Below are 19,421 nucleotides of genomic sequence, written 5' to 3' on the forward strand. Positions count from 1 at the left end.
ACCACTGGACCACATAGCAGAACTATAATAATAACAATAATAACAATAATAATAATAATAATAATAATAATAATAATAATAATAATAATAATAATAATAATAATAATAATAATAATAATAATAATAATAATAATAATAATAATAATAATAATAATAATTATAATAATAATAATAATAATAATAATAATAATAATAATATAATAATAATAATAATAAATAATAATAATAATAATAATAATAATAATAATAATAATAATAATAATAATAATAATAATAATAATAATAATAATAATAATAATAATAATAATAATAATAATAATAATAATAATAATAATAATAATATAATAATAATAATAATAATAATAATATATTATAATAATAATAATAATAATAATAATAATAATAATAAATAATAATAATAATAATAATAATCACTAACTACTAACAAAATTGAGATATTATTGTATTGAAATATATATATGCAATGTTTCCAATCCATATGTCAGAAATTGTGGAAACTTTTCGATTCGGAAAAATTTGAATCAATATACAAAATGGTGGCGTTTCTATGACAACTGAATGTAAATTGACAAAAAGTATTATGATATTTGAACTCAGCTTACCTTGCACGTCATTATATGAGCCAAACTAATATTGACATAAATTTAAAAATAACTCCAGAACCCATCACCCCCCCCCCCTTTTTTTTTTTTTTTTTTAAATATGGCACGAATTTAACCAAGTCGAGCGTTCCTAAAAACACCCCTCTTGTTAATGTGGGGCAGGATGAACGAGGGGAAGGAGGGGAAAGAATGAAGAAGAGGTTGATCGCTGAATAGGTAAAGGAGTTGAGGGAGTAGAATTATTTTTTTTAGATAACTCACTCGAGTAAGTATTCAAATAAATCTCTCCTCTTGATGTAGAGAGCGTAGTGAAGGGGAGTTCTCTTTGTGTTCACTTCCTGTATGTTGACGTTAGCACCGGCAGCGATGAGCACTGACAAGATGTCGGCATTTCCTTTCTGGACGGCAGCGACAATGGGACACAACCCATCTTTGTCGGTGTCATTGAGATTCTAGAAGTAATAGTACAAATGAAAAAACAAAAGAAATGGTTTAATTTAATGATAACATCGGAGGAGTGGTAGTTGCTGGTTGAGATTGGGCTGGGCTGGGCACAAACTTTTATTTATATCGCCTTTATTTCTAAATTGACTTCCTTTATGGAAAAAAAAAAACCTTCTTGCTTGACTTTCGCTAAAAGTGTTGAGAAAAATGAAGGTGCCGATAGCTTACTGGTATGGCACGGGTCTCACAAGCGAAGGGACAAGAATCAATACTAAGTGAGTCAATGTGTTTTGGGTTTTTTTTTTGTTTGTTTGTTTTACTGTTGTTTTATTTTTCTTTTCTTTTTATCTGACACCCCCTCCCTGATGTCCACTTAGCAGTGTGTCACAGTAAAGGTTGTTCACAATTATCTTATTAAATTTTATTTTATTAAGAACTGAATTCATCTCACTCCAGTTATATTTCGGTAGGCTTAGATAAACTTTACCTTCTAATATTAGATCGTCTTTCCTTTTATAGCCTTCCCTCGAATTAATTTCTAATTAGTGAATACTTTTCGTTCTACATTCTGTCACGTAGCCACTTATTATAAAAGCTGATAGGTCTAACATTCGACACTCACTTTCTCTCCACAATCTATGCCGGACGGCCAGTCGCTCTATTCCTATATATATACTGGAAGATTTTTATCTTTTGGGACTTTGTAGATATTATATCTACACCATTAAGACGCCGGAGCTTTTAACTTTGATTGTATAATCTTCAAGGATCAAACCCAAGCCCGCTGTCAAAGGACTTCACAATAACTTCTTACCAATTGCCTGGAAGTGGAATTTTACGAGTCCGATCCTGTTATCAGAGGAATAGATCATCCAAGCCCATCAACTGCCTGGAAACGTAAACTTATGAACCTGACATATTATCATAAGTTACGTAAAATATTCATATCTCTATTTGTAACTGCCACGATCACTGTTTATCTCTTTTAATTAAATTTCATCATTATTTTTATTTCATTGTAAACAAATCGTTAATTGTTTTTCATTTATAGTAACTAGTAAATTCTGGGGCCTCATTCTACATATATCTTTATGCATAGTCGAGTAGCTCTTTACTCACTTGAGACCATGACACAGTGATTTGGTCGCAATGTCTGTTAAATCTGACAAAATGTATTTTGCGACAGCCTAGTGTCCTACCCAAAATGAAACGTAATTATTTACAGTCCCATTCACGCTATGGAAACCTAGATACACTCTGGATCAATTGGTATAAAGAGTGGAAATAGTCTTCAACAGTTGTAAAGTCACTTCCTTCCTAATGACGTATGGAAACTTAGTAACACTGGCTCTAAACTATCGGAAAAATGGCGGACGCCGTATGAAATATTTCTCCGGCGAGCTTAAACGCGTATCCAGAGGGAAAAAAACCCATCAATTTGATCATGTTTTGACTTTTACACATTCTGATCACAAAGCATATGAAAAGGGAATGAAAATTTCTAGCCAGCATGAAGAATAAAAAGTAATGATTTTCTTTGTTTAGAACCAAGATGGCCGCCGTTGCCGGGCGCGTGACATCAGACAACTGAATCCAATTATACCAGAGAATGAGAACCATTCTGTTTGATTGATGATTCCACAACGAATAATAACAATTTCTCATTTGGTCGGCAACAAATAACCAAATTAACCATTTTTGGCCAAGCAAAACATGGAATTTGCGACATATCTTTTAAACGTGCTCGGACGAACGTAGATAGTTGTTTATAAACAATAACGTGAATCGACCTCTCTCTCTCTCTCTCTCTCTCTCTCTCTCTCTCTCTCTCTCTCTCTCTCTCTCTATCTATCTCTCTCTCTCTCTCTGATCATTGTTCGTGGGTTTTTTAAAATACCAATGCCAAATGGGTGACTAGTCACCACACGATTTTTCCGATCATATTATAAACACTAAGTTTACACATAGTTTTCTGTGTTGGTTCGAATTGATCAAGCGGTAGAACAGTGAATGTTTTACTTACACACCGATAGTAAAACCTGTGAAGTTCGCTATGTTTACCAATCACTGGCATTGTTTACATTTGGACGACTACCCAAGAGTCGTAGTTATGTTGCTTCCACTGGGTGTCTAAAGTGAATGCTCATTGGAAAGGGATGAATTAAGATTAAAAAAACAAAACTATTTAGACTTTCCATGGGCAAATATAAAAAAATATTTAACTCTGTGAGGACAAGATGGCCGAGTAGAAGTCATAACTGTTTTATCCAGGGAACCCGGGTTTGAAGCCCACTATTGTCATTTCGTTTTCTTTCCTTGAGCAAGAAATTTAAGTTTAAGTGGAGATCAATTTCATTAAAGATAATTAAAGGGATATTTTTTGCTAATAATGTTTATCACCTTGAACTATAATATATGTTTTGTTTTGAACATATCTTGTGAATATTTGAGAGTGTTTCGTTTAGTGGGGTCCTGGGGCTGCTGTCTCAATGAGAATTTTAGGTCATCTGAAACTAAATACAATGATGATATGCTCTTGGAGTCTACATCTCTTCCCGATTTGAACCGTTTCTCCTTTGTCTTATTTTTAACAACTAAATAATAAATAAATTCCCTTCATTTATCCCATCGGGGAAATTTGTCTTTAAGGTCTATTCCAAGGGGAGGCTGGAATAACCCAGGCGTTAGCCGCAGTGCATCGCGCAAATTGAGTTAGAGCGAGGTGATTTGCTCATGGCCACACAGTGCAGCGGGTAATCGAACTCGGTACCGTTCGGGTACGAAGAAAAACCGCACAGCTGAGCAACGCTGCCCAATGCGTGTTTTAATTTTTAATTTTTTTTTTTTTTTTGGACTATCCCATTTATTCCTTTTTACGGGTGCTGATATCACCTATGTTGCATGAGCCGTAAACCCATTTTAAAAAACAAGCATGGTTTAAATATCGCATTTATATAGAGCTTATTGAAAATCCTATTAACTTGTTGACAACGCCTATGATAATGTACGGTAATACCAGATTAATCATAATAGTTATGATCGTCAGGTTTTGTGTTTGTTGTAGTTAATTCATTTGAACACAGTCCCATTAACCACAGGTCATTTTTCAAGGGGAATTGATTTTTTTATCAGGTCAAATGAATTTTGTCTTTAATTTAAGATAAACCAATCTCGTGCATGTCACAATAACTTTAGTCGCAATTAGATCAAACCTTTCAAGGTAACGTGGTCGTATTCAATTTATGTAATGGATTTTAACTTACTATGATAACTCATAATGAAAGCATTACTAGAAACCTGAACCACATTTAAAGACAGAATTAATTGCATTATCAAAAAATGTCTCAGTGATCCAGAGACTGATAATAGGATTCGACTGATCAAACTCACGTAAATTTATCTGAAGAAAGTCTTTAAAAAATCGATGATTCCATTCAACAGACATGTAATCCTTTTGTTTTCATGAAAAAGCGCACATTTACAGATAATTCAATGAGTTAATCTAAAACGAAAAAATAAACAGAGTATTCAGTGAATGATACACTCTAACACTTGCTATATTCTGTGGTTGGTTTTACGTTCACTTGATATATCACAAAAATGCCCACACCGATTATACACAAACCAATGGCAATTGATTAAAATATCAATATCCCGCCAGCCACACATCCGGCTCTACGGGGTTTCGTAACAACTTTTAATTAAAGATTGTCTATAAGTTGTATACAGAAAGAACGCTAGAGTAGATAATAAACAGACCAATAACACAAATAAACGCTTGACTATTCCTATTTAAATTACAATGGAGCTAAGTCTCTATTAAAATCCACAAGACGATCCCAACTGCAGTCTCAATGGACTCCATGCCACGGCAAACAACGGATACATTGTCACGCGGATTAATCAATCGGCCTGCAGTATTCCGACAAAACACATTATCGTCATTTTGGCCGGAAAACTTTTACATCAAATATCGTTCAATTAAGACGATTCCTAAATTGTGAGAAATTCTAAAATCTAAGACTTCCAAAAAGGGTAACTTTGAGACTATTTGGCAAGTTTAATCGATTTAATCAACCAATATTTGTAAACATAGTTTCATGGCCAAAAAAAAAAAAGATTATTATTAGTTTATTGAAGCGTAGCCCTTTTGACTTCCACAAAACATTCTGGCATAAGTCCATTTTGGCAGTTTTTCAGTTAATATAAAAAACCAACGGCCACTTTTAAAACGATTCTTATTTTGTGATTCTAAAAATACAAGCTCATTTTATGTATACAACGTCATTTACCTATTTCTATTAAATGATGCAAAATCGATATCAATTTTATGGATCTTTTTTTCTTAAACTAAAAAGCAACGATGTCTAAATCTGGACAAATCGAAAAACAGTCTACCAATTGTGATTTGGTGGAGTTAAACGGATTTACCCGCATGTAATCTCCTGATCTGCCGGCTTAGACTGCTACAGGCTGAATCAGAAACAACCAAGGATCTGGTCTTAGTTCAGGGTCATTGTTGGTTTCGAAGTTAAAATGCTGACAGTTTTTCTTGGTCAAGCCAGTCGCAATAACTTGGCACATTACTTTGCCTTAATTCAAGCACTGTGAGTGAATTCCCCATCTAATATTTAATTCGTTCCATAATGTTCCCTAGTTCCGATAACTCAGATGGTGGAACAGCACTCTCCAGACAAACAAAATGAACCGATAACGGTCGAATGTGTAGTTGAAGTTCTCTGACCTTTCCTACGCCCCCCCCCCCCCCCCACACACACACTTTCCCAGACATGAATTGGGTAGCTGTTCCATTAAATCTGGTGGTAAGTACTTTGCGATAGATAAGCGTCATCTTTAATGGGTGATAACAAGCATTTGAAACTGCGCGTTTAATGATACATAAAACCTAAGGTTTTATGGGTGTTATGGCTTTGAAGTGTTGTTTTGTTTTTTGTTTTTTTTTTTGCTTTTGTTTTTGTTTTCGTTTTTATTTTGGGAGGGGTTGTTTGTTTTGTTTTTGTTTCGATTTTTGTTTGGTTTGTTTGTTTTTTTGGTGTAAGCTATTCTTAGATTTTATTCAGCGATAAAATATTTTTCAACGTCCCTGGGAACCCTGTGTGTTTATGTGTTACGCCACAATAAACGCCAATGACCACTCCAAAAATATATATCATCGTAAGTTGAAGCAAAGAGCGTGTAGGTAACGATTGTTATGTTACCAAGAGCTCTCACTTCCCGCTTTTGGTGAAGCCAAGCATCTTCCGTCTTCTACTCGTATTTTCTTCATTGTATCAGTAAGCCTAGCGCGCATGATACACGCGGAGCACATCCACCTCGCTGTCTCGCCTGGCACGCGACAATAGCATTGCGGTTAAGAGAAGTGAGAGATCTTGGTAACTACGTTACCCTACACACTCTTTGATCGTGAGTTGAAGTGACTATTTATTTCCTGTATGAGATACCTTTATTACATGTCAAAAACACAAATAGGTCAGGTTCAGTTAGTGAGTATTTCTCACAATATTTTGACAGACTGATAAAGGAATTTCATTGCAAGATTTGTCGGCAAGATGTTTTTTTTTCTTTGTTAAAATTGTGAGTGATGCTCTGGATCTGTGGGCTGTTTATTCCGGGTGGTTGGCAAGCACTGAAGGTGGTTTTGGGTCTTCGGTTCAAGGTTAGGAGTTGATTTCAGGGCCAAAATATACCTACTTTATTTTAAATTTTCCAGTAAAAAATAAAACAACTTAATGATTTTTTAAACCCAAACTAGAGCATTTCTATAGGGTAATAACCACTAAACGTGCCCAAAGCGCTATACAAGGGGTCTCTAGCCAACAGCAACACAGAACGACACATGACGCCTGTTAGGCGATATTACATTTTTTCCCGACAGAGACAACGCTGTTAATAGCCAGGTACTCATTTTACAACTAAGTACGGTGAAAGAATGTGAGTAAAGAGCCTTTTTCCAAGGACTTTTCAAATGTTTAGCCACTGTATGTTGATTGAAGAACTGAAGGCTCATACTATAAGATAATAGTTAAAAAGGCATCCATGTCAATAGCTTGACAAGCATTGCAACAAGAGGTCACAGAGGAACCATCAATTGGATTCAGTAGTCTGATGTCACGCAGCCCGGCAACGGCGGCCATCTTGGTTCTAAACAAAGAAAATCATTACTTTTTATTCTTCATGCTGGCTAGAACTTTTCATTCCCTTTTCATATGCCTTTTGATCAGAATGTGTAAAAGTCAAAACATGATCAAATTTTTGTGTTTTTTTTCCTCTGGAAACGTTTTTATTCCCGCCAGAGAAATATTTCATACGGGCGTCCGCCACTGTTCCGATAGTTTAGAGCCAGTGTTACTAAGTTACCATGCGTCATTAGGAAGGAAGTGACGTTACGACTATTGAATCCTATTAAGTCCGTTCCACGACCCGTGCGCACGAGCTGACGTCGATATTTTCACAACCATCTGATGGATATTAATGATAATTGGATTCAGTAGTCTGATGTCACACAGCCCGGCAACGGTGGCCATCTTGGTTCTAAACAAAGAAAATCATTACTTTTTATTCTTAATGCTGGCTAGAACTTTTCATATGTCATGTGATCAGAATGTGTAGAAGTCAAAACATGATCAAATTTATGGGTTTTTTCCCCCCTGGATACGCTTTTATGCTCGCCGGGGAAATATTTCATACGGGCGTCCGCCATTGTTCCGATAGTTTAGAGCCAGTGTTACTTAGTTACCATGCGTCTTTACGAAGGAAGTGACGTTACGACTGTTGAAGAGTATTGGCTTGAACATTAAAATTGTTAGTGCCGTTAAGCCGAGTTTGATTTGTTTTTTTTCACGGTCACAGTACCATGCTTTGGGATTTTTCTTCTTTACGGAATACAAAAGACGAAGGGTCTGGGACGAGTGTACTTTTTTATGTTTTACATTAACAATATTATAGATAGTATGCGCTTGTCTTAGAAGCTCATAACATTGCCATCCGGAAGTATAACGGACCAACAAACAAAACTCTGTGTAACCATGAACTTTTATAGTCGGGGTAATACAGTTTAGTGAGTATCACTCAAACGCGGATGGCAAAATACAATAACAAAGGCTTGAGTGACGTCATCTTCGAACTATCTATAGATAGTAATCCTTGGCTAAGAAACTAATAACATTGCCATCCGGAAGTATAAACTGACCAAACACACAAAACTCTGTGTAACCATGAACTTTCATAGTCTGGATAATACAGTTTTGTGAGAATTACTCATAAACGCAGATGGCAAAAAACAATAACAAAGACCTGAGTGACGTCATCTTCGAACTATCTATAAACAGTGAACTATGTTGTGATTACAATCACTGAACTCTCCCTCGACTTGACCAAAGGTTTCCTTTTCACGAGATTCATGTGCACTACTCACTAACATTGCCAACCTGAGTTCAAAACGACACATCAAATTGCACATTGTGTACACACTTGACAAAAACAATTGTTACAATTACAGTTGAAAGTCAGAGGCGTAGTTTGCTGTTGTGAATTTTACATTCATAACAACTGATAACAATATGGATAAAACATTCAAATTTTGTCACAATGATAAAATTTTACTTCTCTAGAGAGGCGAATCGCGGAATTCTTTTTCATGACATACGGCGAATAGCAATATGGCACACAACCAGGAACTCAGAGGGGAGAGGTCAAATTAATAATTATGTCATTTTAATTATGCATCTCTTGTAATTAAAAGCTGGAGTTCCTTTAAAAGGTTATAATGTACAAAACGTATATGGAAGCTAGTGTTAAAGCAGTTTTGATTCAGTGATATATCACATTATTATATTCAACCCCGCCCCCCCGCCCCCACCTCCAGTGGACATAATTCAAGAATGGCAAACATGTACCGCACTCGATGGGTGACCGGTGGTTTTATGTGACATTTCTTGTGCAACCTTAAGAGTTTTCTTGCTCAACAGTTGACCGGGAATTGTCTTTGTGAAAGACGTATCTCCTCGTTCTATGAGAGACGGGCGTAAAAGTTTGGAGGATCACCCTCCAGCTTGGGTCGGGGCGGGGGCGGGGGAGGTGGGTGCTTGGGTCGTCCAATACGTTACTTTTCCGTTGTCCACCAGGAAAGAGATAAATTAGAAACGATGTGAGCCTGTTTCAACGCTGTTATAGTTCGTTCCTTACGCAACCTAAGCGCACTCGTTGAGGCGAATATCTTCACAGCCTTCTGATGGTTTTCATGATATTTGGCTCGAACACCAAGAATCGTTAGTGGTATTAAGTATATTTTTTTTTGCATTGGTTACAATACCATACTGTGGGATTTTTATTCTTTACGATTTATAAAAAACGAAGGGTCTGGTACGATGAACTTTCGGATGTATTACATTAACAATGAACATACTGAATGTTTGTTGTGATTACGATCACTGTTTGCCAATCTTACTCAAGAGACAACGTGACAACCACACTGAGATGAACGTGGCGATTTTCAAAGACGATGGAAAAGGCTCTTTTTCCCTCACTAGAAGGACTTTCGTGTATTGTATCGTCAAGTAAAAAGGAAAAGATCAAATCGTGGCTTCAGAAGGACAACATTCATCTCGAATCCACCCAGCTAAAACCAGAGCTGTTATCTTTAGTTCGACGTGCAAAAAGCTAAGGTATTAAAAAAAGGCTAAGGTATTCGACACCGACAAAACAATACACAAGATTGGACATACTCGTCTTAGACAGCCTCCCTATTACTCACATCTTAACCCGATATCTTGTTATACGGATGCGAAAGCTGGACTACAAATGCAGAAACACAAAAGAAGATTGAAGCTTTTGAAATGTGGTGTTTGAGAAGGATGCAGAGAATATCGTATACTGCACACAAAACGAACGAAGAAGTGCTAAAACAAACATACCAACAAAGGAAACTAATGCCCTTAATAGCGGATCGACAACTATCCTTTTTCGGACACATAGTAAGGAAAGATAAGAATGAATACCTGGCAAGTTGTGGAAAAATACCTGGTAAACGCGCCCGGGGAGACAAAGAAAAACACTCATAGACCGACTGAAGGGCTTCACCAACCTAACAATCCAAGAGCTGTTTGGAAAAGCAAGAGACATGGAGGAATGGAGAGAGATAATTCATGCAGTATCCGAAGCCTGGACCAGGCATGGAACCTAGAAGAAGAAGAACCCGATAGAACTCGTGTGGGCCCAAGTGAAACGTAGAGTTGCTATGGAAAACAAGACCTTTAAATTGTACGACATCCAGATCATGTGTGCGGCAATAGACGATGTAAACTGGAAGATGACAACTGGAAAGTCTTAGCATCAACCAAACAGACCTGATAATCTGTCTTCTGGATACACCAGACTCTGAATTGGACCGACACGCTCATTATGCCACGTCCTCTCTCTCTCTCTCTCTCTCTCTCTCTCTCTCCTTCTCTCTCTCATTCTCTCTCTCTCTCTCTCTCTCTCTCTCTCTCTCTCTCTCTCTCTCTCTCTCTTGGAACAGGGATGCTGTTTCATGCGAGAATGGTACTGGGGAAGAACGACTATTTTTTCCCCATTGATTCTGGAATATGGCAGAATATTTGCTAAGCAGCGCCACTGACTGCAACTTTGTCATGAATATTTTCCTCGCGTGAAAGAGAATCAACACACCATTACTATAAACATTTTAAAGTTTGAGTCATATTTTATTGAAAACGGTGAAAAGATCAAAGGAATCCGGCATTGTGAGAGAACTGTTTATTCTGATTGATGTAAATTATTGGCAACATATCACCCTACTGGCGGTCTAAAACCATTAAATAAGAGGTGAGTGACGTCACTACATCCTTTCTATATATCATATCGATTGAACAAATGAATATATCTCATTGTTCATTTTCTGTTATTGATCGACGGCGTGATTGTCACGTAATTTAGTCGAAACAAACCAAGCTACTTGTTAAAGGTTACAGTTGGAGCCTTGCGTAGTAATTGACGCCTGGATAACCACGCCTCTCGGAACTCGTCATTATGTAAACAGTGGCAGCTATTGGTAAATATAGCAAACTCCACAGGTCTTACTGTCATTGGTATGTGTTTAAGTAAAATACCTACTGTTCTACCACTTGGTCAATACAGAAAACTATGAGTAAACATAAACGGTTATATAATGATCGAGAAAATCGTGTGATAACTAGTCACCCACCTAGCGGTATAACACACAAGTGCCTTATCATTGGGTAAAAGCTTGGGCTTCTAAGATCTTCAGATCTAGCGATAAAGAGCTTGATGATTCAGTCTCGTCATTAAGTATAGCACGAAAGAATTGCAGATGATTTCCCCTAAAGTATCCCAGAAATACAAAACACGGAACGTTTCGGGCCCTGAAGAAGGGTTTTGAGCCCAAAACGTTCCGTGGTTGGGCATTTGTTCTTTTTTGAACCTGTTATAGTCATTTTTGTTTATTACTCAATACTTTCTGGGAAATCATCTGCAATTCATTTGTGCTATACTTAGTGAGGAGACTGCATCATCAAGCTTGTTATCGCTAGATCTGAGGATCTTAGAAGCCCAGGCTTTAAACCGATGATGAGGCACTAGTGTGTCATGAGATGTCGTTGTTAGTACGTCTGCTGACTCTCCTCTGTGACATTTCCAACGCGATAATATTTGGACATGCTATTTGATTGCGGTGACTCTATTACCTTTAATATTGTTTTATTTATAAACTGAGGAGGGATTACTTTTCATGTATATTCTTACCTGTTTAAGGAGTTTTATCATTTTGTGACCAGCAATTTTATTTTTAAACATTTAAATGCCTCATAGGATAACCATTAAAAGGGACTCAACGTTTTTTTTCTACCACACACGTTCGCATTGACATATAAGTGTTCAAAAGGAAAGAAGCTAATAAATATACGGAAGTGGTTTTTAATGAATGGATATTAACTGCAATGCGTGTTTTAGACCGTTCAATACAGAGATTTCAACGTCATCTTTTAAAAAGACTGGAAGAGGGTAGGGATCTTAGGGAGTTACGCAATACAATTTTCATGAAAGAAAAATAATCAATCAGCAGTGCAAATTCATTCAGCCTTGGGGTGGTTGTTGTACGAGTATTTGACAACACGGGAACTGTTTATTGATACTAAAATGGCACGGTTCATTAGAGATTGATTATCTGGTTTTAAATTTTGTCGAGAACTCATATATATATATATATATACATATATATATATATATATATATATATTATAATATATATATATATAAACCTATATTTAATCTTGTTCCTATTTATAATTTTCTTCAGCCAATTATTATATATGGACTATGTTAAATGGTCCTCTTATTTTCCACGTTCAATCTTACAAATGTGCAAGTTAACATTAAATCGGTTTCGTTCTTTCAACATTATATCAGGTGGTCACCAAAAAACGCGCCGCTTTTTGTCAGCTTGTATCTCGAACACTCTTCATTTTTCAATTCTAAAATACAAATAAAACACATCCTTATACGTAGACTATCGAAATTTTATATGACTTGGGAAACAAAAAAGATAGAGTGATTTTTCAATATCAGAGATAAATGACGCAACTTTGCAGAGAGTAAAATGGCGACGATATCAAAATTTGTTGACATTTTTAGCAAACATTAATTATGTCAACGTAAACATTATTTTCATCATAATTCTCCTCATCATGTAAGAAATCGTCTATGTAGCACACTCACATCCCTGTTTCGGTCCAACGATTACAAAGTCAGCACTTTAGATAATCATAGAACCGCCGTCCTCTTTAATGACCCAACGTCGTCTCTTTTTCCAACTTGAAATGCACTTCCGAATTTCCCCAATGCTTATCTCATCCTTAGGTGTGTTACAAGATTTTATAATATTCAGAAACCGTTGATCTAATTACTTTGATATTTTTCAGTTCTATTGATAAATAATAGTTCTAATATTAATAAAAATTTGAAAAATATCTTTGTAACTAAAAAAGATTTTTTTTTTTTAATCGGCTCGTTTATATTTTTTGTGTGACCACCTGTTATATGCTTTTCCCACTTGATCAATCCTCTGAAGTAGTAAGGGGTAGTCAGCCTCAATATAATTGTAAATCTATTTTATAATAATGATGGTGATGATTATGATGATGATGATGATGATGATGATGATACCCTACCTGTTGGGCGATATTAAATTTGTTTTTTTCTAACAGAGACAACACTACGGCTAAGTTTTCACTTTACATCGGAGTACGGAGTGCGGCTATGTGGTCTAGTGGTATGTCACTCGATTTCGGATCGGAAGGTCCTGGGTTCGAACCTCGCGCTCGACGCATAGTTGAGTCCTTGGAAAAGACTCTTTACTCACATTCTCTCACCGTACTCAGGTATAAAATGAGTACCTGGCCGTTAACAGCGTTGTCTTTGTCCGAATAATTGTAATATCGCCAAACAGGCGTCATGTCTCGTCCTAAATGTTAAATGTTGCTGTTGACCAGGGACCCCTTGTAAAGCGCTTTGAGCACGTTAAGTGGATATTGCGCTATGTAAAAGCTCAATTTAAATTCAATTTTAATTTACGGTGAGAGAATGTGAGCAAAGAGCCTTTTCCAAGGACTCAACTCTACGCCGCTCAGAGCGAGACTCGAACCCATGACCTTCCAATCCACAAGTGAGTGTTATATCGCAAGACCACATAGCCGTTAGCTTTTAAATAGGGCAATATCCACTCACTGTGGTGCATCTGTAAGGCGCGCGCGTTGTCTCGTTTATTTCGACCGAGACGTGAGTGATGAGTTGTTGCATCTCATTTTCAGTTGTGTATGATAAAGAAATGTAAGAAGAGAACCATTTCCAAGGCTTTTCTGTCGCCCAGAGTGTGACTTGGTACCAGATTCACAGGTCGTAATTCAAAAATCAAACAAACACAAAATCAAAAACCGCACATTGTGATATCAATAGAACAATATTTTTTGAGTGTATTAACTTTGGATAATTGGGAATTCTCTGCATCTTGTTTGTTTTTTTAACAACAAAAATAATTGCTGGCTGGCCTGAAATGTCCATCTCTTTTGTTGTATACCAACGTGGAGTTTAGCAACAACAAAAATTCTCACGGTAATATTTCGGCATGAGGCATTTTGCAATCTCAGAGGATAGCAGTTCATATGACGTAATGAAAGTCACTTTGTAGAATTGATTTAGTTGAGGCTGTCATGATTCCAGGGAGGCCAATCAATTTAGTAGACCGGAAATGGTATCGTCGTTGTGTCAATCTGTCATTTGGTGCCCCGGTACTCGTATCATGCATTGCTTCGATACACCTTCTATCCTGGTATCGATTCAATGGTATTACATTTCAATGGACGCAGAGCTTGAAAATTCGATGTAATCGAAACCAAGATATCGACTCATTTAACAGGCTATTTCGTAATAGTAATAGAGAAATAGGTAAACGAAACATATTTTTCTTATTTCACTCTTATTTCCTACACAATCTAAAATTAAGATGAAACCTAAGTTATCAAACAATCTTCGAACTGAAGAATTTGCTTTTCATAAATTTTGTTTTTTTTTAAAAACGTTTGCTTTATTCCAGTAATAAGTTTAGATACCTTAACTTGTCCACAGAAAAAAAGACTTAAATCTGAGACTTGTTTCAAGACTTTGGACAAGATAGTGTCATTTCAATCTCTCTATATCTAAAGTAAATTATTCTGAATGGAACGTGACCTTCTTTCTCATAACCGGTGTGTCTTTTTTACGAAACCCGCCGAAACCCGCCGAAACCCTGCGAAACCCGCCGAAACCCGCCAAAACCCGACGAAACCCGACGAATCCCGACAAAGTTATGGGAAGTAGGTGGCACTGGGGAGTGAACCCAGAACTCAGGGAAGTGTACACCATTGGGGAGTGAACCTGGGACTGGGTTTCGGCGGGTTTCGTAAAAAAGAACTAGTGCTTTTTTACGAAACCCGCCGAAACCCGCCGAAACCCGGCGAAACCCGACAATATCCAGCAAAGTTATGGTAAGTAGACAACTGTGGGGAGTGAACCCGAGACTCAGGGAAGTGTACACCAGTCGGGAGTGAACCTGAGACTAAGGTTATCGGCCGGTTTCGGCGGGTTCCGTAAAAAAGAATTAGTGCTTTATTACGAAACCCGCCGAAACCCGACAATATCCGGCAAAGTTTTGGGAGTTTAGCAACAGTGGGGGTTGATCCTGGGAATCAGGGCGGTGTACACCAGTGGGGAGTGAACCTGGGACTGTGTAAAAATGATATCAGTGGGAAATAAACCTGGGACTAAAGGGAGATGGATACCATTGAAAGTTGAAGCCGGATATGGGAGTTGAGTACCAGAGGAGAATGAACCTGACACTATAAGAGATGGGCGCCAGCGTGGAGTGAACCTGAGACTCAGGGAAGTGCACACCAATTTGGAGTTAACCTGGGACTGTGGGAGATGGATAACACTGGGTATCCGAGCCGAACTATAGGAGTTTGGTACCAGAGGAGAATGAACCTGACACTATAGAAGGTGGGCGCCAGTGGGGAGTGAACATGGGACTCAGGGAATTGCACACCAGTGGGGAGTTAACCTAGGACTGTGTAAAAAGGTTATCAGTGGGAAATAAACCTGGGACTAAAGGGAGATGGATAACATTGAAAGATGAAGCCGGATATGGGAGTTGAGTACCAGAGGAGAATGAACCTGACACTATAGGAGATGGGCGCCAGTGTGGAGTGAACCTGGGACTCAGGGAAGTGCACACCAATTTGTAGTTAACCTGGGACTGTGGGAGATGGATAACACTGGGTATCCGAGCCGAACTATAGGAGTTTGGTACCAGAGGAGAATGAACCTGACACTATAGAAGGTGGTCGCCAGTGGGGAGTGAACCTGGGACTATGTAAACAGGATATCAGTGGGAAATAAACCTGGGACTAAAAGGAGATGGATACCATTGAAAGTTGAAGCCAGATATGAGTGTTTGGTACCAGAAGAAAATGAACCTTACACTTTAGGGGGTGGGCGCCAGTGGGGAGTGAACCTGGGAATATGTAAAAAGGATATCAGTGGGAAATAAACCTGGGACTAAAGGGAGATGGATACCATTGAAAGTTGAAGCCGGATATGGGAGCTTTGTATCAGAGAAGAATGAACCTGACACTATAGGAGGTGGGCGCCAGTGGGGAGTGAACCTGGGACTATGTAAACAGGATATCAGTGGGAAATAAACCTGGGACTAAAAGGAGATGGATACCATTGAAAGTTGAAGCCGGATATGAGTGTTTGGTACCAGAAGAAAATGAACCTTACACTATAGGGGGTGGGCGCCAGTGGGGAGTGAACCTGGGAATATGTAAAAAGGATATCAGTAGGAAATAAATCTGGGACAAAAGGGAGATGAATACCATTGGGAGTTGAAGCCGGATTTATTTCCCACTGATATCCTTTTTTAGATATTCACAGGTTAACTCCCCACTGGTGTGCAATTCCCTGATTCCCAGGTTCACTACCCACTGGCGCCCACCTACTATAGTGTCAGGTTCATTCTCCTCTGGTACCCAACTCCTATAGTTTGGCTCAGATGCCCACAGTTATCCATCTCCCACAGTCACAGGTTAACTCCCAATTGGTGTGCACTTCCTGAGTCCCAGGTTCACTCCCCACTGGCGGCCATCTCCTATAGTGTCAGGTTCATTCTTCTCTGGTATCCAACTCCCATATCCGGCTTCAACTCCCAATGGTATCCATCTCCCTTTAGTCCCAGGTTTATTTCCCACTGATATCCTGTTTACATAGTCCCAGGTTCACTCCCCACTGGCGCCCACCTTCTATAGTGTCAGGTTCATTCTCCTCTGGTAGCCAACTCCTATAGTTCGGCTCAGATGCCCACAGTTATCCATCTCCCACAGTCACAGGTTAACTCCCAATTGGTGTGCACTTCCCTGAGTCCCAGGTTCACTCCCCACTGGCGGCCATCTCCTATAGTGTCAGGTTCATTCTTCCCTGTATCCAACTCCCATATCCGGCTTCAACTCCCAATGGTAGTCCTGTAGTCCCAGGTCTATTTCCCACTAATATCCTGTTTACATAGTCCCAGGTTCACTCCCCACTGGCGACCACCTTCTATAGTGTCAGGTTCATTCTCCTCTGGTACCAATCTCTCATATCCAGCTTCAACTTTCAATGGTATCCATCTCCCTTTAGTCCCAGGTTTCTTTCCCACTGATATCCTGTTTACATAGTCCCAGGTTCACTCCCCACTGGCGCCAACCCCCTGTAGTGTCATGTTCATTCTCCTCTGGTACCAAACTCTCATATCCGGCTTCAACTTTCAATGGTATCTATCTCCCTTTAGTCCCAGGTTTATTTCCCACTGATATCCTTGTTACATAGTCCCAGGTTCACTCCCCACTGGCGCCCACCTCCTATAGTGTCAGGTTTCTTTCTCCTCTGGTACCCAACTCCCAAATCCGGCTTCAACTCCCAATGGTATCCATCTCCCTTTAGTCCCAGATTTATTTCCTACTGATATCCTTTTTACATAGTCCCAGGTTCACTCCCCACTGGCGCCCACCTTCTATAGTGTCAGGCTCATTCTCCTCTGGTACCCAACTCCTATAGTTCGGCTCGGATACCCTTAGTTATCCATCTCCCACAGTCCCAGGTTAACTCCAAATTGTTGTGCACTTCCCTGAGTCTCAGGTTCACTCCACACTGGCGCCCATCTCCTATAGTGTCAGGTTCATTCTCCTCAGGTACTCAACTCCCATATCCGGCTTCAACTTTCAATGGTATCCATCTCCCTTTAGTCCCAGGTTTATTTCCCACTGATATCCTTTTTACACAGTCCCAGGTTCACTCCCCACTGGTGTACACCGCCCTGATTCCCAGGATCAACCCCCACTGTTGCTAAACTCCCATAACTTTGCCGGATATTGTCGGGTTTCGGCGGGTTTCGGCGGGTTTCGTAATAAAGCACTAATTCTTTTTTACGAAACCCGACGAAACCTGGCCGAAAACCTTAGTCTCAGGTTCACTCCCGACTGGTGTACACTTCCCTGAGTCTCGGGTTCACTCCCCACCGTTCTCTACTTCCCATAACTTTGCTGGATATTGTCGGGTTTCGCCGGGTTTCGGCGGGTTTCGGCGGGTTTCGTAAAAAATCACTAGTTCTTTTTTACGAAACCCGCCGAAGCCCAGTCCCAGGTTCAGTCCCCAATGGTGTACACTTCCCTGAGTTCTAGGTTCACTCCCCACTGCCACCTACTTCCCATAACTTTGTCGGGATTCGTCGGGTTTCGTCGGGTTTCGGCGGGTTTCGTAAAAAAGACACACCCCTCATAACGGTGTTATATCGGGATACAATAGGTGATGGAAATTGTATTCACAGCCACAAATGTTACACTTGGGGTTCATTTCTATTCGTTATAGGAGAGAATGAATACAAATTCTTACATTTTATTTTTTCTTATCACTTTAATTATATTTTCACTTTTTACAGCCCGATTCATTCCTCCTACCATTTTGAGACGGTGGGTCACAAAATAGAAAAAAATTAGAACTGCCAATTTAATACTTTTTTACCAGTTTGAATTAATATTGGTTTTCCGATGAATCAAGAACTGTTTTTCTGGCCTAGTGTTTGCTAGTGTTCAGGATTTCATCTCATTACGATGTCAGACAAATTCGATAACAGATAAGGGTTAGTTGCCATTGACTTGCACAAATTGCAATACCAAAGGGACTGTGTAGAAACGTTTCATTGGAAAATTAGTGGTTTTCTATAATAAATGATAGAATCACTTTCATAATACAACACAACTGCTAGAAATAAGGAAAGAAAAATAGTGCGAAAATGATTATTTCCCTTATTATTGAATTGCTTACTTTAGTAAATTAATGGAATCGAACGCAAATTAATCGAGTATCGATCCTTATAAGTATCCCAAAAAATCGATTCTTTAGGTTTACCCTATGCTGTGAGGTAGTAATTTGTCCATTTTACCCCATTTAAAATGTTGATAGACAGGCGGTCTGTATATAGGGTAACAAGCAGTCAAACCATATGTTTAAAGTAACAGGAAATGTGGCTTCATAAACCTTACCATTAGTATCATTTTCAAATTTTTCAATTAAAAGTTCTTTCTCGTAAAGTTGTCAAGGTATAATTTTACAACCCGATGATCAAATTAATGTGGGATGTGCTGAATTGCCGTAGACCGACCGCATTCTAATTCAAGGGGGATAATTACATTGACGTGAAATTGAATACCCACGATGAAAACTATTTGTTTCGCGAGAACGTCGATACTATTT

At 38.5% G+C, this 19,421-nt stretch overlaps 1 protein-coding gene across 3 annotated transcripts in view; it reads right to left on the minus strand.

Annotated features, from left to right (window-relative positions):
* LOC144968821 (uncharacterized) overlaps positions 1-19,421 on the minus strand; it is a 103,303-nt gene that overhangs the window by 41,391 nt on the left and 42,491 nt on the right. For 2 of the 3 annotated variants that reach the window (XM_078907542.1, XM_078907532.1), the window contains exon 5: positions 885-1,075. In XM_078907542.1, the coding sequence (XP_078763668.1) occupies positions 885-1,075 (191 nt within the window). Of the gene's footprint in view, positions 1-884; positions 1,076-4,457; positions 5,093-19,421 lie in introns of those variants that run through there. The other variant, XM_078907550.1, reaches the window with a different exon arrangement.

This window comes from Berghia stephanieae, chromosome 1 (genome assembly GCF_034508935.2).
Source record: "Berghia stephanieae isolate SIO BIC M18660-M18661 chromosome 1, UCSD_Bste_1.3, whole genome shotgun sequence".
Lineage (NCBI taxonomy): Eukaryota > Metazoa > Mollusca > Gastropoda > Nudibranchia > Aeolidiidae > Berghia > Berghia stephanieae.